General features: G+C 39.2%; 3 protein-coding genes across 4 annotated transcripts; 1 reads left to right on the top strand and 2 right to left on the bottom strand.

The window, feature by feature from the left end:
• Positions 1-1,108: 1,108 nt before the first annotated feature.
• On the bottom strand, positions 1,109-4,712 carry LOC117207392. Its single transcript, XM_033447573.1, has 4 exons — positions 4,508-4,712; positions 3,551-3,767; positions 3,312-3,464; positions 1,109-1,270 (listed from the first exon to the last, which is right to left on the bottom strand). The coding sequence occupies exons 1-4, from the start codon at positions 4,678-4,680 to the stop codon at positions 1,127-1,129; spliced, it is 687 nt and encodes a 228-aa protein (XP_033303464.1). The 5' UTR covers positions 4,681-4,712; the 3' UTR covers positions 1,109-1,126.
• A 5,301-nt stretch (positions 4,713-10,013) lies between these two features.
• LOC117207350 (glutamyl aminopeptidase-like) lies at positions 10,014-18,595 on the bottom strand. Its single transcript, XM_033447467.1, has 16 exons — positions 17,973-18,595; positions 17,624-17,877; positions 17,398-17,545; positions 17,068-17,338; positions 16,503-16,771; positions 16,280-16,414; positions 15,632-15,915; positions 14,411-14,499; positions 14,219-14,346; positions 13,937-14,137; positions 13,773-13,852; positions 13,202-13,362; positions 12,980-13,118; positions 12,185-12,298; positions 11,990-12,098; positions 10,014-10,397 (listed from the first exon to the last, which is right to left on the bottom strand). The coding sequence occupies exons 1-16, from the start codon at positions 18,207-18,209 to the stop codon at positions 10,248-10,250; spliced, it is 2,769 nt and encodes a 922-aa protein (XP_033303358.1). The 5' UTR covers positions 18,210-18,595; the 3' UTR covers positions 10,014-10,247.
• A 218-nt stretch (positions 18,596-18,813) lies between these two features.
• Positions 18,814-20,099, top strand: LOC117207347 (glutathione S-transferase-like). 2 transcript variants are annotated; one of them, XM_033447465.1, is made up of 5 exons: positions 18,814-18,916; positions 19,122-19,264; positions 19,334-19,501; positions 19,615-19,760; positions 19,832-20,099. In XM_033447465.1, exons 2-5 carry the CDS (start codon positions 19,123-19,125, stop codon positions 19,997-19,999), a joined length of 624 nt encoding a protein of 207 aa, XP_033303356.1. In that variant the 5' UTR covers positions 18,814-18,916; position 19,122; the 3' UTR covers positions 20,000-20,099. The 2 variants fall into 2 exon arrangements, with proteins under 2 accessions (XP_033303356.1, XP_033303355.1); XM_033447464.1 differs by having other exon boundaries at positions 18,826-18,916; positions 19,116-19,264.
• Positions 20,100-21,525: the final 1,426 nt, after the last annotated feature.

Below are 21,525 nucleotides of genomic sequence, written 5' to 3'. Positions count from 1 at the left end.
CGCGCACAAGTTGTGGTTATCGAGCCTGAGGTTATCTTTCCGCGCGTACCACAGAATCTTCGTCAAGAGATCGTAAAAAAACCTGAAAACCTTTTTTACGGAAGCTCACAGCAATTATCTTCGAACAAGAGTCATTAACCTGTATCCTGCGTGCAGCGATGAAATACAAATGCCTGGTCGCTTCCGCGAGTGTGTCTCTGCGTTTGACTTCCTTTTCGAACTCGATGGGATCCACCGTAAGTTCCGCCACGGATGCCATCGAGAAGGATTATTTCGACGCGTAAGTATGTTTTTATCAATGGGAATTCGTAAATGATTCGGTAAATTGTCGGTGCGAACTTCGCTACATACTTCAAACCATCGATCGTCGAATGTACGTTGCGCGAAGCAGTCGGTGAATCGGTGGATTTCAAGAATTTCTGTTTATCGAGTCCACTTATCTGAACATGAATTTTTATTATGCGAACATAGGTAGAAGGGAGAATCAGTGAACTTTTATTACACCAAGTGTTTGTCTTCAACTGGATTCAGATAAACGAGTTGCTCACAAGCTATGCCGATCAACTTCAAAATAGAAAGACAAATAAAAGTGATGACGTTAGGTTTATTATTTTTCAAAATCTACATCGCTATCCTATTAACTGTTTATATTAGCTTGGCAATTAAGTAATTGCGGATTTTGTCAATACCACCTAATGACAAATATCGATACCATTTTTTTCGGGATAAACGAACTTATGGAAGTATCGTAAAATCCTTTGCTTCTTACAACCGTGCATCGATCGTGTACCTAGGTAATGAAATTGAAAAATCTGCAAAAGACAGAGCCGATGGGTGTAGCTTTTGACAGGCTCGAATGCGGTTTTCTATTATCCAGATTCAAATCAAATGAAAATGCGTGGGACCAAAGATTTTTCGTGCACGCGTATTTGTGTCAACATAAAAAGAAAAAAGAAACAATGTGTCATTAATGCAGTCCACAAATTGTAACGAATCGTTTGTAAAGCTAAAGGGTTGTTGATTCACGAAAAGATATATTAGACAAGGTCAGAAGTGACTAATACATTGTTTATTCGTAAGTACATTTCACACATCGGTGCGATGTTTCTTAGGAACAACTTCAAAGTTAATGAGCAAGGCTGATCAGAGAATACAGTAGGAACACAAGTAGAGATGTGACAAAAAATATCAGCGTGGTCGCAAGCGCTGTCATAACGATGCCCTTCTTTCTTCTGGATGTTCTTGTCAACACGTGAAAGTCATTTCGAGCCTATAAAATCACACAGTGAGTATTAATAAAATGAAAAGAATGCAACTTGAAGAATATTCCTCGATAGCGTACGTGTATGACGAATAAAATATAAAAGAAAATACGCGAGAGGGTTTTAATTATAAAATACAATTAGCAAAGTGAAAAAGTAACGAACGAAGCGGCACATGTTTAACGTGTCTGCGCGTTGTTAATCGTCGCTCGATACTCGAGTAATTAACTGTATCGTTTCAACGCGTATAAATAAAAGAGCGTAATCACGACACGCACAACCCTCGGGGAAATAAATGATACGAACACTGGGGTCGTAGTCGGCAATGCGTTCGGCTATTGATCGACGCCGTTTCAATGAATATTTTTCATGCCGCCAATCTAATTATGTCTCTTTGTTATGGCGGAATATGGGTTACTGAACAAACTGAGCTTTCCGTGTATAGCGAATCCCTGGTTCTTTTATGTAACACGTTGACTGCCGGGCAAAGTTCGTATCTTTCGTTTATAACACCTAAATTAAAAATCATATATCGTTATATGCTAATGCGTATTTTAATAAAGAATAAAATCATTTAAACATTTAAATGTTTATAAATAAATTGTTACTGTACGATCGGAAGTATCACGAATTTTACGAAAATGATTGTTTCATTTTGTAAATACCTTTGACAAGACATTACATATAATACGTTTGTAATACATTTATATACATTTGTAAATACATTTGAAAACAGATTAGGAAACTGGCTGTTTCGGTATTAATAATCTCGCGATGTTGCGCATAATGCAACGCTGCGCTTCAACGAGTTTCGATTATTTGTCTTGAATAAAACTGACCTCAAAATTGAAAAAACTATAATTTCTTTACGAAATCGTTAGGACAATTCTGTTTCTATTATTTCTTCGTTGTTATATATGTCAGAGAAGCGTCAGGAATAGAGTTGTGGGCATTTGCTAGATCTTCATTGGAATGATCGTTGCTGTGTTATAACGACGGTACGGCCTGGTAATACGAGTATGGATACTACCGATTCGACGATCAACCGCGGTGGTTGGGCATTGGCGATACTAGTGACGTTGGTCTTAGGTTCGATAAGGAATCCACGGTCAACGGGAGGATGGATATACTTGCTCACACAATACTCACAAATCGTAAGGCGCTACTCTCTTTGTCGTTAAGATCGCAAGAAAGGATGAATTTTCGTCCCGATAATGCCACCGAGGAAAACTATGATGGGCTGTGTTTACGGACACGAGATCATCGGATTCGTCGAGTATAGCCCTCGTTCCGAAAGTAAGGGAAATTGATGTCGCTGTCAATTTGTCAATTTGTGACAAAGACTGCTTGTCTGTTTGAAGAATCTTAATTACCGAAAAATCCAGGTTTTATGGCGGTCAACATCAGGTTGTCCGAACGAACCGTCGGCATGTTTTACTGCCACGTACCGTTATGGGCATTTTTTTAATAAGGGTCATACTACCGCTCCATACCTTTGTTAGATGAAGCGACCGTCCCGTTGACCGCGGCTATGTTCGGAGGCTGATGGTCGCCTTGAGCCCAAGTTTATTATCACACTACCCGCTAGACCTAAACGCTAGATTCATTTAGTTATCCAAATTAAGCATATTCACTTACTTATAATACCTATAAATTATACTTATCTATAATAAGTATCAACTTATTATAAATAAACAGCCATGTCACTGCGCCACGCCAGAAAAATTACTGAAAATTCTCAACGCGAGAATTGATTCTAATTTCAACAAATAAATGAAAAAAAAAAGTTTATTATCACAAATCGCAAACAAGTACCATTGGGCAGAATGACGGCAAATTGTTTAATTACAACTGTAAGCTTTAATTACAATTTTACGGATTTTCTCGAAGTTCCAGAGGGAAGGCTCCGGTGTCCTTTCATCTCCGACATATATTTCTTCTTATTATATATTCTTCTAAAGAAAGAATTAAATATTTGAACAAACCCGGTATCGCACTGGCGATTCTTATGGCATTCAACGTGAAATCGTTAAATCGTAAGTAATTTACCATAATCTGCAAAGTCTGAGTCTTTTGAACGAGTTCATCGAGCTTCTGGCCCCTGTCAATCATTTTCTGTAGGCCATCCATCAATGTTTTTCGAACTTTCGCCAGTTCTCCCTCTAGCTTCGGTAGTATTTCGTTTTGTTGATTGTACTCGTGCTGAAACGACAATGGTTGTTGAATTCTTGGTGAAAAATATCGCCGTTTAAACTCGGCAAGGTCGTAGGTTAAACGGTCGAACGTACGACTAACTCCTTTAGAGGTTTCGAGAGATCAATGACCGCTAGATTGGTTAGGTCCCTCGTGAGATCAGCCAGAATCGGTAGCTCCCTGTAAATGCTTCGCAATCTCTCGAGGAACACCTGGGAACAGAATTCCAGCTCGGCTGCTGACGAAGGACAATCCGGTTTCAACGTCAAGCAGGCGTAATGTAGTTCACCGATGAGCACGTGCACCGTGTAGCTGCAAGAGAATGATATTTCTAAAGAACATCCTTGAAAAATCGTTTAGATATTTTTGCAAGAATTATTTTCCAACAGTTCGGAATCAATTTGACGAGCAAAAAGAGTATCTTTATAACTTATACGAACACTTTTATAATCACTTGAAAACACTGTCAGGGTCCTGTCGCGCAATCGCGATAATATCGATAACAAAATTAAAAAAAGTATTCCGAAAGGCAAAATTCTAAAAGTGGAAAGTAGGTGAGGTTTGACAAATGGATCTGATATTTAAATTGCAATTCCGTTGACTATCTTAATTGGTTTAAAATATCGCAAAGAAGAATATTATCTACGAAGTATAACTCGTAACTTGTTAGTTCAGAAATATTATCAATTATCATCAATGAATTATCGTGCAAGAGGATTATATGCAAAAATAGATGCAACTATGTGCAAATACTCTTTGTAACCGTAGTGTCATCGTACAAAATTACACAGATTCTTCTCAAGAATCTAATTAATATGAAAATATCAAAAGAATATCATTGAAAACGTCGAACAGCTAACTTAGAGTTTCCAACATTCGTTCGATGAATATTTCTCGACTATCGAAAAGCCTTTCAATTTCGATGCGCCGCGTATAAAACGAAAATGAGTGTCATTGTATGAATTATTACTGAAAATTCTCAACGCGAGAATTAATTGTAATTTTAATAAATAAATAAAAAAAAAAAGAATTGTATGAATTAGCACACTTACTTGTCCCGATCGAGACTGATCTTATCGTTCTCCAACGTCTTCAGTCCGTCGATTGTGCTGAGCGTGATCGTCCTGTACGTTGTATCCTGCTTCACCGGGTAACAATCCGCCACGATCTTGCAGCCGGATTTCTCCCAAAATGCCACCAACGCGTAATGCACCGTTTTATTCATCTTCCTCACAGGACACTAATTGGCTGCCTTCGTCCACTGAAATAAAATAAACGTTACGAATGATCAAAGTCATCCCACCCATACCCTCTCAATGTATCACGCGATAATATGAATAATAGGAGCTGAAGTATCAAATTACAGCTACTTTGATAATTCAAGCCTCGAGAGGAAGGCTAAAATCTTCGCATGTTCTATCGGTTTTGTCTTATCGAATTTATCGAGTGGGAGAGATTTAACAAACAAAAACGACTTCAAGAGAATTTTTACGAGTATAATTATTTCGCGAATTGCAGCAGCTCGAAGAAAGACAAGTTCAACCTTCAGACAGCGATCGTTTCTTTCGGAAAAGTTGCACTTTGTTAAATCCAAGTTATACGGGCAAACTAACACTGGCGACAAAAAATTCAAGATACGGTAAATTTATATTTCAGCTTATATAAGCGCAACAGAAAAGAATGAACAAAATTGCAGCCTCATACACGTTTTCAAGTTACAGAGTTTATGGTGTGTACGTAACAGCAAAGTAGCAGAGCGATCCATCGATTTGATTTACCTTTCTTCCAGTTCGATCCACTCAACTGCCGCTTATTCGTGACGGATCTCCGGTGCCGCAGATATTTTCAAAAATCGATGGTCGTCGGTTGACCGCTGGTAGCGCATTTACGTTGTGGAATACCAGGGGTAACTCGCCAACTGTCCGCTTGGACGTCTCGATCGGTTTCAGAGGCGGACAGAGGCAAACACGTTACTTTTCGTTGGTTGTTTACCAGGCCCGATCGGTGTATCAAGTATGACTAATAAAACAAGTTTCGATAATGCACGATACGCGGCTCGAGCAAACTCGATTTCTTCTTGAAGCTGTGGTCACGTTCATATGCGATACTCATATTATCTATTGCAATTAGCTTCTTTGTGAGCTATTTCGTCTTTCTGCGATCAATCTCGTCTTTTTACGGCCAATCTCGTCTTTCTACGGTCTATCTCGTTCATACATAATTAGATATAGATATAACGAATTTACTACGTCTACGTTTCAGTTAACGACGATCGATTTTTATCTTGTAGTATTTCCGTAAAAGAACAGCTTTAGGTGTAGGAGTTAATTCATGTTTTGGAAAGTGGGCACGGTAGCATGGCTCATCAGGCCTGCTTAGTTAATATTTGATAATGAGTATATTTATGTGGTGCAGATTATGCGAGCAAATACTTTTCGTTGAATTACGCGTGAGTAAGCGTCGGCGCAGAATATTAGTCCTATTGTTCTCCTTGGGTCTACGTTACGAAGTAAAAATTACGTTTTAATAGGTGTTACTAATACAGAGAGATATACAGAGTACATCTTCGACAGATGTTACAATTCATCGCTTGATACGAAAAAAAGAATTCTTGACAGTATTGTGGCAAATAAAAATGTAAATAGAAGTATGTAAGTAGAAATCGGCAAGGTTACCGTTAAGATATGTTCATTAGTGTTATATATCTCCAACCTTTGACCGAGCAGTCATCGAGCACTCGTTTACATGCGTCAGCATTAACTGCACCCTTATGGTCAAGGATTTTTCCTCCTGCAAATACGGTTCTAACGGTACTCGGTAACCGTAGAAATTCCAAGGGTTTTAAAATGTCTTTCATAACGTATGTACGTTAGTTGCGCTGACCCCCACCCCTCTGGAATAGATCATGGAAGGGAGGAGCCCGAGCCTAAGGATATTTTCCTCATTTTCGTCGAGGACATTTAAGACAGTAAGAAGTACTTGAACGAACAGCTTAGAATCACACTAGAACTTTTTCGTCGTCGCGCGCCTGCAAGCGGTATCAAAGTTGGAACGATTTAGATCGCAATCAAGTCGGATTTAAGCCAGTTACACAGTGAACGCAGAAGACATCAGAGCCAACCGTCAACAGCATTTTCTCAACTACCAGTTGCTACAGTTGAAGGAGTATCCAGAGCGGCGGTTGTGTGATCGGAAGAGGTTTCACCATCGCATACCTATGAACGAGATAGAAGCACGATCTTAGTGATTCAGCATCAATCCAATTCCACGAACAACGGTCGAGCATCGCCAAGCCAATCGTCCATTCCCCACGTGAGTTTATTTACTTGTCTTTATTTGCGTGAATCGTGCATAGAATGGAGTCAGATTTGATATTTTTAATTGCTGAGCGTGCGGCAATTAAGGCGAAGCTAATGATGTTTAAAAGATTCGTGGAAACAGCAGATTTCAGTTCAGATATTCCAGCTTGCGAGGAACGCATTAAGGCAAACAGAAGTCTGTACAGCCAATTCGATCACGTTCAGTCACAAATTGAAATGCATGCAGCAGGCACCATGTTACAAATGTTAGAAGAACGTGAGTTATTCGAAAGCATATATTTCGGCGTGATATCTATCGCTGAGAAGCATTTAAATGATATTCGCACTGCGCAAGCGTTAGCGAGTGATCCAATACCGGGGACGTCTGGTTCACATACTACATCGCATCTTCCTGTAATTCAGCCCGCGTTGGTTGACGATATTCCGGAAAAATGGTATCGGATGATAGAGTGGGAAAACTGGCTCATACAGAAATTAGAGAGAGAGAATCACTACGAAGTCTTTCTTGAATTAACACAACGGGCTGAATATCTAGAGAACCTACTTAGATCAACCGCGAGCTCCACGATCAGGATTGAAGAACAGGAACATTCGCACGCCTCAGACAGTAGTGAACATCCACACGCCTCAGACGGTGGTGAATATTCAGACAGTAGTGAACATTCGCATATCTCAAACAATAGTAATCCTTCGGGCGCCTCAAACAGTTTAATAGTAGAATATGAAATATCATTTCTTGGCAATAATAGTAGATGTTGCCTGTGTCAAGGCGGACACGCGTTGCATACATGTCCTCAACTATTGGCCATGCCGTTTCCGGAAAGATACGAAACAATTAAAAATCTACGAGTATGTTTCAATTGCTTCCATTCGGGACATAATGTAATGGAATGCGTGAGTGATAAGTGCAGAAAGTGTGGGAAGAAACATCATATCGTATTGCATCGCGAAAAGAGAGAGAGAGTGGTATCTCCTGAGCGAGAATCGCTCCATATAGTACAAGCATGCATCTGGAATGCAATCAACAACGAATGCACGGTCTTGTCGACTGTGATAGTGTATGTTATCGATGATACGGGCAACAAACATCAATGTCGTGCTCTGCTAGACGCGGGATCACAGGTTAACTTAATAACAAAAGACTTTTGTGATAAATTGCAACTCGCGGTCAGCCCTGTTGATATACCACCCGGCCCACCCGGCCCATCCGGCCCATCCGGCCCACCCGGCCCACCCGGTCCAGCCGACAGCGTAGGAAACAATATGAATTCCATACAGTTCAAAACACAATTACGCATTACCTCGGAATCAGATAAATTTAAGGCGGATATTTCATGTCTAGTGCTAAAGGACGTCGCCGATAAAATTCTAGATTCCAAAATTCCAGTGACGATGGTGAATGTATCAGTGCCACCCGGCATCACTCCGGCTGACCCACAATTCCAGCATTCAGATAGCATTGATCTTTTGATCGGAGGTGGTCTATTTTGGAAATTGCTGTGTATCGGACAGTACAGAATCAACCCAGGGAATCTTGTTTGGCAAAACACGCACTTTGGTTGGGTATTGGACGGTTATTTTTACAAGTCAAGTAACGAAGAGGAATCTATATAATCGTGCCACATGATGACATCGCGTAACTCTAGGAAATTCAGGAAATTAGTTCTCGAACGGGAGCAAAATCCATAGGATGAGCAGAAGCTCACGCGCGACGAACTATGTACAATTCTCACGCAGGTAGAGACTTACTTAAACTCACGTCCTCTCTACACTCTCTCGTACGATCCTACAGATCTCCTCCTCACCTCCTTGACTCCTGTTCACTTTCTTATTGGCGACATATTGCCAGTGCCCTCAGAACCCGATCTTACTAATATGAGCCAAAATAAGCTAAATATATTGCAACTCTTTCGGCAAGCCTGTTAACATTTGTGGAAGTGATAGCATCGGAGTATGTTTATGGAGTACAGCAGCGAAACAAGTGGAAGTTGGATCCACCGGCGTCGGACAAATCAGAGGCTATGGTGCTGATCAACGACGATAATCTATTTCAGCTGTAGTGGCCCCTTTGGTGGAATCATTAACCTGTATCAAGGATCTGACGGGATCATTAGGATGGTCTCACTTCAAACTGCTGACGACGTTCTTAACGCCTAGCCAATCGAACGGGGAGATTTCTCTTTTTAACGTTAGTGACGCTTTTTACTTTTTGTTGTTTTGTTGTTTTGTTATTATTAGTTATTGTTTCCTTGGAATTGATCCTAGTTAATTTTTGCCACTTTTTTTGGTTTTTTTAGTAGTGTCAAAATTGATTAAAAACTTACATTATTAGTTATGATTAGATAAAGCTATAATCGATAGATAACACACGAATATAAACGAAAAATATTAAAATGTATTATGAATTTTTAATTTTACGTTCAAGTCGTGTTATTTATCTTTAGTTGTATTTAGCTTTATCTTTTTTAAATTTTATCTATATTTGTTTATACTTTTACTATATACTTTTAATTTGACGTTTTGTATCAACAATATGTGAAATCGTTAGATAAAATTATTAACTACTATAACCGGCAAAATATAATTAACTACATAAATAATTTTTTGACTTTGTTTCTTTAGTAGTGAATATTAGTTCTCGATACTTGAAAAAATGTGTGGTGATTAGCGTATAAGTTGGCTTGTCCGAGGGCGGTATAGCTCGCTGTAGTGCACGCGGTTGGCTAAGTGTTAAGAGACCCGTAACCAGGATCTGTATTCTGTCAAACGCTAAGGAACCCGAAGACGTTACTCCCACATAGATTATTTAAGCATAATTACTGGACAATATTATATTTACATTTACAGTATTCTACAAAGTAGACAACTCCAGTGTTTTCTCTGTCTAAACTCTATATAAATTAGTTTCTTCGTTGGCACACAGGTGCAAACTATGTTAAAGCTGAGAGCAACTTAGATCGCAAACAGCAATATAACAGTCAGTTAAGCAAGTAGATTCACTCATTGGATATAATTCGATGTATGCATCTATCGATCTATTCCATGTTAACTAATGAAATTAGATGAAGCAAGGCGAATAGGGCTAAACGAATTAAAAATTTTGTGACAGAATAATCATTGTTCCTGTGCGCATTAAATATTTATGAAACGACATTTGCAAAATACCGTAAATGGTATAATGTAACGTAATAATATCATAAACACATCGTAAATGAATAAAAAATTGAACGTTATGTATTTATTTTGCTTACGATTGTTGTACTATTGTAGAACGTAGTGTTAATCGAACTGAGGTTGGTACAGGGATATCGATCGCATATCTTCGGACAGATCGCAAAACATTCATCTGATCGCGCTAATAGTGTCCGATAATGGATTTCAAAATACATTCAGGCGTTTCCGTTAATTAAATATCTGTAGGTATGGCGATCTAATTAAATTGTAAATCTTGGATCGTATTAAAATGAAGGTATTAATCGAAACCATTAGACGACAGCCATCGCTCGATGCTTTGAAAGTTTGCCTCCAGCCAATTAATGCTGTTTTCGATCTCCTCGATCGCATTTCTCTTAGCATTTTCAGTTACTTTTAGGTCAACTTCTCTTAGAAAAAATTGTCTCGCCTGTAAAATGAATAGATTAAACTTTTTTACATATTATAATATTGCATAATTATAACATTTTTTATTCACTTAGAAATATTAGAAATTAGGGTTACCGATGATTCTGTTCTACACGATAAGTTCATTGATCGATAGATCCATTTATAATAAATAAATAAATTGAACTGGAAATGATTTTTATTTAACTTTTTTTTTTTATTTAACAGTAATGTGCTATAACTAAGACAACTAAGTAGTTAATTTACAATTCCCAACCTTTACACCTCATAACAACTCGTCAACTCAACTCTCGACTCCTCGCAACTCGACTTACGACTAACCCCTCTTTTTTTGAAAGTGCAAAAATTCTCATGAAAATTCCGCCGCTGCGACAGCAGCAGAGTAGTGTCGGACTCTTACCGACTAAAACTCCACGATGGTCTGCCTACGCGTGTGACAGGAGTGCCCCGGGATCTCTTGCGAATTACTGCCGAATTACTCCCCGCGTCCTCTTGAGCCAGTCCTAAAATTTCCTAACTGATGAATTGGTGCTAGAGGAGGTCATTGCCCCTAGCACCATCCCCCCTGCTAATCCTGTTGGGGACGGCCGTCACGATTATCCCTGGACACTTCACCATTCGACTCTCAACTCACGATTCCCCCACCTCGACTCTTCAGGTAACGACAACGTTGTAAAACCTGCCAAGTAACGACTACCTGGTAATAATTCCCAGGCCCTTTAAACCTAACGACACATAGGCCTTTTCGCAACATTGTTTATGGTTCACCCGATGCAAGGGCGGGGGTGTCACGTCCCGTGCTGAGCACGCGCCGTAACGTAGACTAAAACTACCAATAGCGCGAGTGAGCGTTCCAATTTGAAATTTAAATAAATTTTAACAATTTGTATAGAAACCAAACTCGAGCCTCACAATCCCCACGGAATAACCCGTCACATAACGACCCCTCCACGGTAGACCTAAATATAAATAAAAGTAGCGACATAGAAGAAGAGAGATAATTCCTTAGTTCAGAGTAGTTAATTCCTCAGTTCTGTGTGATTAGTTCCCAGTTCTTGTTAGTCTTGTTAATCGACGTGTTTGCATTTGTCAACTTGTAAATTATTGAAAATCTATCAAATTAAAATCTTGTAATTAATAAGAGTGAAAACGTATTGCGAACGATTGTAACTTCGAGTATTTGAAATTTCAACGACAATTCTGTCAATATCCAATTAGAATACGAGTAAACATTTTTTTTGTGAAGAATATTTGTTTAATAATATAATAGGATTAAGCGAACATTTATTTTCACCAACTTTAATTCTCTCCCGTGCCAGTGCTCCTGCGCGTAGCAGGTTAGCCGAAACGTGGAGTTTAATTGCCAATCGCATTAAATAAGAGACAACACTACAATTTAATCTAAATTCAAAAATTAACGGCAACACAACCAAAACGAGCCAAACAAAACGTAACAGGGTAAATATTTCTTAGGCCATTTGTCCACGCTACTACATAGTATTAACCATTATCCTTGTAAGTATCCAGACACTTGATTGACTTTTACAAATAATAGCTGAATTATACGCGTTTGTTAGGAGAAGGTAAAATTACCTCTTGTAGCTTTTGATGATCTTTAAACAAAGATACGATTGCGCAGATGATATTCCCAAAAGTGTACTCGTTTGTTTCATATTTTCTAAGTAGAGCTTCCCATCGAGATCTGAAAAAAGATTAGTATTTGTTACGATGGCTTAGATCGTGAAAATTGTACAAAAGATGTCTGAGTATTTGAAAGAACGTCGATACCGTACAAAATTCCAGGCGACGTCCAACCCCACGGGATTCGCGGCGATCTTGATCAACAGCTCTGCAAAGTCTTGCTTGCGAATGAATGTCTCGTCTGTTGCTCGCTCTAAATATCTGAAGTCAAACGGACATGGAAAGAATTCCCAAAGAGATAAATCGCAATTTGGGAAATTGTCCAATATTTTATAGTTATGATTTGATAAGTTTAGGAACTTTGTACGCGAAGTAGCTCAAAATTTGAAAACTTCGAAATTCGAGAATTACTAAGATTTGAAAATTCTTAAAATTGGTAATTCTGAGATTTGGAAATTCTGAAAATTGGGGATATCAAGATTTGAAGGTCCCGGGAATCGAACATTGTTAAATTAATCGCGAAAAGTGATATTCCGAATTCCAAGATTTGACAAACTAAAATTTGTAAACGCGGCAAGTCTATAATCATTTAATAGACAATAGAAAATTAAAAAAATTTGAGATTTCCATTGAAATCGGAAATTTTTTAATTTGGAAATTCCGCAAATTGATATCACGAATTCTATCAGTTGATGATTACAAAATGCGTAAAGATAGACTCGAATTGCACTTCTTCGGGCACGTGAGCTCAATTCCTCTTTTCGCGTCTCCATCTTACATTCGCCTATAAATTTATATTCCCCCTTGGTGGAACGCTATAAATCCGACGCGACTTCGACAAATTGGACAGCGACACGCGAGAAGATAACAGAGAGCTGTGAGAGCGTCGAAGGAGCGCGTTTGTTGGCAATTAGCTCGGGAATGAATCGCGGTCTGACGAACCGATTAAGAATATCTTTGTCCGCAACTCCAGTCATCCCGATCATCAGACGTTCTCTTTCCTGTGCGTCGTTCTCCGTCTCGAGTAGTCGCGACATTTTCTCAAATATCGATCCGACGTCGGCCGACATCGTAACGAGGCCTATCGTACGCCGTCATTATCGTGAATAACAAAAGGTACACACACGGAGAATGGAAAATATTTGCCAAGTTTCTTCCCCTTACCAAACGAATAGACGATAGACCGAATATCGGCTGGTAACATTTGCTCGCTACCATCGCCGCTCTTCTCCAACAGAAATTTCCGCAGCCTCCTTCCGGCTGTCTCGAGGCAGTGTTCGTGGCCTACGCTGCAAGCTGCGTTCAATATCAAGACGCGAAATTCTCTTGAAACGAACAGAAACAAGACTTTTCTTAATGGATGCTCGCTTTGGAAAGCATCGGTGATGAGAGAAAAGAAGAGGAAAATGTAACAGAAGACGAAGATTTTCATGGATTTTTACACAATTCGAACGACTTTTTCGTTTATTTATTTGGAAAGATTAATTATTTAGAAAGCAATTGTAAACGTAGGAGAATAATTTAATTTTTAAAGTAAATAGAATTTAGAGAAGATCCGAAGAAGATTTATTTCTTTGAAACTACCTTAACCCTGTACTACTGGAATAAGAATTAAAACTTAAGAATGGGATTTACAAGGATAAAAAACATAATTTTGTTAACAATCACCAAAGTTGTCTTACATATTTCGATTAAAATAATACATATTTTTCTTATTACATAATTTTGAACTAACCTGTCTTTAAATGAATCTTTCCGATGAATATGCCATCCTATTTGACGATAAATTCTGTTGATCAGATTCCTCGCATACGACTGGGAATTCGTATAAAAAGAATATAACAAAGAAGAAGAAGAAGAAATACTATGACAATTATAATTTTCTAATACTTGTATTACTTGAAAACGTGGAAGTATGTGGGTTCTATCAAGAAGTCTGTTCATTTGTCCGAACCATCTCATAGCCACGACCCATGGTTGATAATCGTCTTCGTTTATGAGATAAGAAGTCAGGTTCATAGCTATAGAATAGTTCAAGTCAGTTTCCGCTAGAAGAAAAGCGTCGTGCAACAAGTCCGCTCTGTTCATTGCGCTTAACATCTACGACAGTTCCAACGGGAAAACTATTTAGATGACAAGCAAGGAACTTAAATAACGATATAAAGTAACCATGATATATACCGAATGGTTGTAGAATAATAAATTGCTGAAAACGTTCCAAGCATCTTCCGTGTAATTCACGATGTAATAGCCGATCGAATCATGATTCAGTTTGATCCAATCCACTGACTTGTCCAGCGACAATTCCACTGTAATTCACATTGTGTGTTAAAGAACTGAGAGCAGAGGTTTGGTTACGTGCGCTATTATTACCGCAAGAATAGTTCGCGAGGAACCAATCCAGCTTGATATCATTTTTCCTGCTTGTTACGTATCTAATCGGAATTGTCCAACTTCCGTCGCTAAAAATGTATATGACATTTATAAATGGCGAGTTAAAAATAATAGTAGCACTAGCATAATACGTATAACAGTTATACGAGACATTTCTTGTATAGCTTAAGATTTCGAGAATTTGAATTTAGTCATGTTGTTTCTTCGACCAATCGCGGGGAGACGTAATCGCAAGGAGAGACGTCAACGGGGGTCGTAAATCCCCGTTACGATTATAACAATCGACACCACGAGTTGATCGATCCCCTGATTTCCGTTGAGATAATAGGGGTGATTGAGGTTGTATAACCCTGTGATTTACAGAATTATAAATTATATGTTTCCAGCACTTAGATTACACTGACGTAGAGAAATAAGTAATTAACAACTTGTCGCACGAAGCTAAGATAGATATATGCGTTAGAGCAGGGCTCTTATAATTAGATTTAGTGTATTAGTGGACGTAGCACTATGAGATTTAGGAGAGGAAATGTATGCTCGACAATACCGAGACCGACTCTCGCGTTATGCTTAGACTGCCCCGCTGGGCATTAGCGTATACTTAGTAGTTGACTTTTCCAACGATGTAGAAGAAGTGAAGTTGAGTGACGATGCTGTGTCCGAGGAAAGCTAAGGATGGGTGTGTCTAGCGCACGGGACCATCGGATTTGTTGGTGCCGATGTTATTTAGGAGAGTGAGGGAATAGGCTTCGTTTTTAATTGGTTAAACGAAGGGTCTTAACTGCCCTCGACAGAAAGTGGTTAGTGGGAGGAAAGTTGCAGCGTGCGTGAGAAAAACCAACTTTCCCTTGTCCAGCCGTGGTAGACAATAGTGTTTAGAAATTCCTCGGAACCAGATGTTTGTTTTGTTTAAAGGACCTTTGCAGGCAAGTGACTCGGGTTTATGACGGGTGCTTAAGGATATTGAGGGTACGCCGTACGGAAAAGCGGACATCTGGTGTCCGTCTGGCCCGCGGTGTGTGACCTGGGCCAGGCAGAGAGTCGCCCGGCGTAACACATGTATTTCAATAATATTACTTTTATGACGTTTTTCTCATTTCGTTTTCTACTTCGTCCTATTTATTTCACATTACTTTAGTATTTTGTATCCCCCTCTCTCTTTTCCTCTCTTCAAGATCTCCTTTTATTCTCTATACGTACTCGATCGTTTCACTGAATCGTGTACTCGTCGCGAAGCGTCGCTGGGATAGTTGAAAGCCTGCATTGTCTCGACGGACGTTGATCACCGGAAATCCGGGGAACCTCATCCATCGACCGACGAAATCGACGACATCGATGGCGGCTTGTGTAGTGTTCTCCAGGATATCGAATAGCTCGCGGGACTCCGCGTTACGAAACTGGTACCTTCTCAGATACTTTCTGACAGCAGAAATAAACTTGGAATTGCCAACTGCGTCCTCGAGCATCCTAATCACCGACGCCGCCTAGCATTCAACCAACCAATTGCTGTACTTCTTTCGTCTTCCCTCTGTGACACTTTTTGACAATTCTCGAAAATATAAGAATTAATTCTCTATGCAAATTTAACCCGAATCAATATATCTCAAACTTTCGTATTACGTGTATTACATTCGTTTGATGCTTAAAGGTACGCGAGTGAAATTTCGTTTTATTTCTATCCACAGGAAATTCAAAGTATTTCGAATTCTTATTTCGTACCGAAGGGTTGTATTTTCTATCGTTTGATTTGATCGATTTCTAAAATAGAGAAAAGCGTACTATGGCGAAATTTCACTCATGATAGTGTTGGAAATGTTAATTTGACTATACCTACAAAATTGAACGTACTTTTTGATATGAAATTCGATCGAACATTTCTTCTATTTCATTCAGATCTTCGATTCGTTTTACAACTGGACGAGTACGTAGTTTGATATCGTGCTTCATAGAAACGTATTTCGTGTATAATGGGAAGGAATCCATCTGATGTAAAAGAAAAGGATGGAAGTTAAGGGAAAAATTGGAATCATTTAATATAAAATTACTGATCGTAGATTTGGAAGTGCACGACCAGCTTCCAGTCGGGGAACAAGGAATCAACTGCTACGTGCTCCATGTAAGTGGCGAAACCTTCGTTCAACCAAAGATCGTCCCACCATTTCATGGTGACCAGATTGCCGAACCACATGTGTGCCAATTCATGGGCCACCGTCAAGCTGACGCTTCTCATATTGTGGCAAGAACTGTCGTTCTCGCTATGAAGAAGCTCTGTTTCACGGAATGTGATCAGGCCCCAGTTTTCCATGGCGCCTGCTGAGAAATCGGGTATGGCGACTAGATCTGATCGATGAAACACATTTTCTTAGTCATCAAAGACATAATTTTGTTTACAATAATTATATATTAATTCTATGAATACTACAGCTTTAAGTATTAAATTGTGTACTAAGTTTATTTGATCAAAGAAAACTCGATTTTTTATAACAAAACTTTCGGTTAAAAGAAAGATTTCCAAATATAGAAACAATTAATATTCTGATGTTAATCATAAAGTAAATATATTTCAATAATTTACGCTTAATAAAATTAAAAAAGGAGATTATTAAATTCAGGTTTAGATTAAATTTTTTAATTACCTATTTTTGGTAGCGGATAGTCGATTTGAAACATCTCTAGATAATACTTCATCGCTCTAATTGTGACATTTAAGGCGAATACTGCTTTTTGCTTGAACATAGATCTTACACAGACAGCAACTGGTATTTTACTTCCGTTCAGAAGATCCATGTTAGATCCTAAACACTCGAAGTCACTGACAAGGAAAGCAACGAAATAAGTGGACATTGGTGGCGTAGGCTCGAAGTATGCGATCGTTTTGTCGCTATCACTTTTCATCGTCTCCATTTTCTAGGGAAAATAATATTATTGTATATCTTTAATGATTCGTAATTCGTGTATTAACTTACTACAATTGGCATATTGGATTGTGCGTGATATAAAAACTTCTTTGAATAGACGAGACGAATAATAAAAATGGACTTGAAGTTTGGTTCGTCAAAACAAGGAAAAGCTGTTCGAGCGTAGAATGGCTCGAATTGGGACACTGCTAATTTTCTGCATAATAAATAATACGAGTTGATCATCATATAGACGATCATAATTCCTTGACATTAAAATATACATGATATTTACCGAACAGATTTATTTTCTTCTACGTAGGTGCTCAAATAGAATCCACTCATTTTTCCTTTCAAACTACCACTAAAATTCATTTTCAAGAAGTATTCTCCTAAAGAGATATTTCTATAAGGCTTGATAACCAACATCTCACGTCTTTTTACATTATAGATGTACTGTATTCGTACTTCCGTTTGAGATTTTTCTGTATATAATTTGGTTGACGATATGGTTAGATCCTTCGAGTGTAAAACGATATAACTTCGGTCCTTCGAAAAATTGTAATGATACAATATTTTTAAATATTTTGTACGCTTATACATATTTGTATAATTATTCTTACATTTCAATAATGGAAACTAACTTTTAGTAATTCGAGATCGATGCGAACGCTACCGTGAAATTCGTCCTTTTTAAAGTCAGTCGAAATCGCAATCACATATTTTCTGGGAACTACATCCTCTGGGAGGCGTTTCTCGATCTCCATAGATTCATTGTAATATGGAGTTAAATTATCCGGAGGAACCTCGCCGTTGATCACACGAGAATCTTTCGTCTTCATTAAGACTATTGTAATTAAGATAAATCGCCAGGCGGTCATTTTACTTCCAGAACAAGGATTCCTTGTTCCAGACACCGGCTTCCTTATCTTGTCAGGCTACAGAGCTTAAGTTGAGAAACGAGTCCGTTCTGTATATCAAAGTTTCAACTAAATGCAAACCTCTTAACCTGTCCTCCATAAAGCGAAATCTAATTAAAAACATGTAACGTTGAGTATTCTTTAATTAAGGAAAACTAGATGATTTATAGCCATGGAGATTGGTTAAGCTTCTTCGTGTCAAGAAAGAAACATTGCTCACTTCACTTTGTGTTTTCAAATCATTTTGTTGTAAGAGAATTATATTATATAAAAATTGTGAATTTATTTCAAAGATGTCGTTGAATTTGAATTAATTTTAAAAAGTAGATGATACTGTTTTTTCAATAGCATTGCATAAGTTTGTAGATAAAGGATTTTTTCCAATTAATATGTAAGAACGATTCTGTAATTTATATTGGAACAATCCGGAATCTTTCTGTACGCTATACTATACTAAAGTGAAAGTATCAGAAGAGAGTGAGTGTGAAGAGACTACGAAGTAGTGCACCAATGAGAATGTCCATAGCATTTTATAGACAGAGAAAATATGTCAGGCAAGAACAGGACGAAAGAAGTGAAGACTCTGGAGAGGGAAATATATAATTCTTACATAACCTTGGGAACCAGTTACTCCACAGTGAATTACCGTGCGTTGCATTTGACTGTCTGTAAGTGTCTACTCCATACATACTAAAAACAAAATTATTAATAGAGATATTGCACTCATCAAATTCTCTAAAAATTGTATAAAATGTTTTAATTAAATCAGCAATTATTTAAACTAATTTAAATTAGAATAATACCTTTAAACCGATCGTGTGATTTTATAAAAATTACATTGTATTTATTTGTAACTATATTTCACAGATTTAGAATGATGGCGAGTTATAAGCTAGTATATTTTAACGTAATGGGACTCGGAGAACCCATCAGATTTCTTCTCAGCTACGGGGGCGTTGAATTCCAGGATATTCGCATAAACTATTCGTCGGAAGAGTGGTCCAACATGAAGTCAAGTATACCTTTTTTTACCTTATTTCCATATGAATTTCACGATCTCCAACTATATTTTAATGTTTTTTCAGCGACCCCGTTCGGTCAGCTGCCCACGTTGGAAATCAACGGCAAAGTTTACTCGCAAACATTACCTATTTGCCGCTACCTGGCCAAACAGTTTAATCTGCTTGGCAAAACTGATTTGGATACGTTGCAGATCGACGCGATCGCTAGCGCTCTTTACGATTTCAGATGGCGTAAATATTGATTTCGTACCCATGAACAAATTGATTTCCTTTCCAACGATATGCTGCTGTGAATAACATTCAATCTTGTTACATGATCCATAAGTTTCCCTTTTTCTTTTCAGTGACAATATCGTCTTATTATAGAGAGTCTAATCCAGTTTTGAAAGCCAAAAAGAAAATCGACGTAATGTCAAGAGTGTTTCCGTTTTACCTGAATAAACTGGAAGATCTGGCAAAGAATAACGGCGGATATTTGCATGGCAATCAGGTAAGCGTGTTTAATTCAACAGTATACGCAGAATAAGAAATCAATTGATTTATATTTCTCATATCTTTTAGTTGAGCTATGCCGATCTGTTCTTCGTCGGTATATCAGATTCCTTAAATACGGCTTATGAATCTGATATAACCAAAGATAACCCGCATTTGAAGTCTCTGAAGGAAAAGGTTCTGGCGATTCCGAATATAAAAGCCTGGGTGGAGAAGAGACCAAAGTTGGAATTTTAATGATAGATACGTGTTGTTGAAGTTTGTACGACGAATGGTGTAAAATTGTGCATGTGTATCCTACAAATACAGTAACATTAAAATTCAGTCATTAGAATTGCATTTGTTGCATAAGACTTAATTTGAATGTGGCGGTATTACATATGATCAGTTAACTTACCGGCTGTTGTTTACGTCCCAATGAAATAACATAAAAACGATCCTTAAAGAATATAGCCCGATACGATTAACCGAAGGTGCATTTAAAATGCAAATTGGACAGGTATTGAAATTGACAACTGCTTCCAAATTTGGGAGCGTTCAAAGTTATCTTCTCGGAAGACTAACAAGTGGCCTACTAACCTAGTTCGACAAATCGATCGATGCGCCCGTTTTCCAATGATTTCCCCTGTGTTAAAACTGTTTCTCGGGTAATAAAATCGAATAGATTGATTGGATTGGATATAGCGGCGTTGTAAACGTGAAATTTTCGTCGATTTAGATGGAAGACCGTCGATTGACCAGCGCGGTCAGTGGCGCCTCCACTCAGTGAACGGGTGGCGGCAGCTGGTGATGGCGCGACCAATCTGTGCTCTGAAATGATTGGTGCGCGTGGAGGACTGCGCGTCCGTCTCCCGCCGGCCGTCAGTGTGCGTGCCGCGGAGTGCCAGACTGACAGACATCTTGTTAGTAGAATTTAGCGGCGTGGTGCTGTCGGCCGTGGGTGTCGGTGTCACGGTTCCGCGTCGCGGTGCTCGTCATTACGGTGTTGTCGCCGTCGTTGTCGTCGTCGTTGTGGTCGTTGTCGTCATCATCATCGCCTTCGTCGTCTGCTACGTCGTGGCCGTTGCTGTTGTATTTTTTTTATCGTGCTGGTTCTTTCTGTGTTCGCGCCGTCGATCGTTGTCGCTGTCCTCCGCCTCGCCGCCGTGGTCGCTGTCGCCGCTGTCGCCCTCGCTTAGTAGTCTCGGTACTCTTGTCTCTGACGGTTGTCGTTCACTCGGAGACTCTGTTGTGCTACTCGTGTGGTGGTACCGCGGTTGCGAGACCCCGTTGGTGCGGGCCGTGCAGCTCGCGTGGTCCAGCGATCCAGTTACTCGCCCCGCAAAAGGCGTTGGTGGTACCTTTTGTCGGGCAGAGGGAGTTCGCGTTAGAGCAAGACCGCGAAAGAGAGAAAGAGAAGAGGGGAGCGAGCGAGAAAGAGAAGAGAGAAGAGTCATACCGTAGGTCGGTCGGCGTAGTAAATATACGGGGAGTGAGAGGAACGCACACACGGCAGAGAATAATTTTCTCACTCTGCAAACGCCCAATGAACAACGCTCCGGAGCCACCGATGTGCCGCATCGTGCGATAACTTCCGTCACCTCTCCGACCCCCGTCTCCTCCCTCCCCCTACTCCGTACGTGTATATGTGTGTGTGCCGCGCCGGGCTGCGAGGTGAAAATACCGCCCTCTCCTTCCACCCAACCCCCCGTTCGTGAGAGGAAGGTGCTACCTCGCGCGAGTAACTACGGCTAGAGAAAGAAGAAAAAAAGCCGAGTGACAGA

The sequence above is a fragment of the Bombus bifarius genome, unplaced genomic scaffold (assembly GCF_011952205.1).
Source record: "Bombus bifarius isolate JDL3187 unplaced genomic scaffold, Bbif_JDL3187 scf7180000008028, whole genome shotgun sequence".
In the NCBI taxonomy this organism is placed as follows: Eukaryota; Metazoa; Arthropoda; class Insecta; order Hymenoptera; family Apidae; genus Bombus; species Bombus bifarius.
This window is presented reverse-complemented; position numbering and strand designations above follow the sequence as displayed.

Coding starts and splice junctions, on each gene's coding strand:
- LOC117207392 (XM_033447573.1), bottom strand. CDS start 4,680: ATGAATAAAACGGTGCATTACGCGTTGGTGGCATTTTGGGAGAAATCC. Junction 3,465..3,550: donor AACCTCTAAAGGAGTTAGTC/GTACGTTCGACC, acceptor TTGTCGTTTCAG/CACGAGTACAATCAACAAAA. Junction 1,271..3,311: donor CTCAGACTTTGCAGATTATG/GTAAATTACTTA, acceptor GTGATTTTATAG/GCTCGAAATGACTTTCACGT.
- LOC117207347 (XM_033447465.1), top strand. CDS start 19,123: ATGATGGCGAGTTATAAGCTAGTATATTTTAACGTAATGGGACTCGGA. Junction 19,265..19,333: donor GTGGTCCAACATGAAGTCAA/GTATACCTTTTT, acceptor ATGTTTTTTCAG/CGACCCCGTTCGGTCAGCTG. Junction 19,761..19,831: donor GATATTTGCATGGCAATCAG/GTAAGCGTGTTT, acceptor CATATCTTTTAG/TTGAGCTATGCCGATCTGTT.
- LOC117207350 (XM_033447467.1), bottom strand. CDS start 18,209: ATGACCGCCTGGCGATTTATCTTAATTACAATAGTCTTAATGAAGACG. Junction 16,772..17,067: donor CTATCCGCTACCAAAAATAG/GTAATTAAAAAA, acceptor TTCATCGATCAG/ATCTAGTCGCCATACCCGAT. Junction 14,138..14,218: donor TATTATTCTACAACCATTCG/GTATATATCATG, acceptor GAACTGTCGTAG/ATGTTAAGCGCAATGAACAG.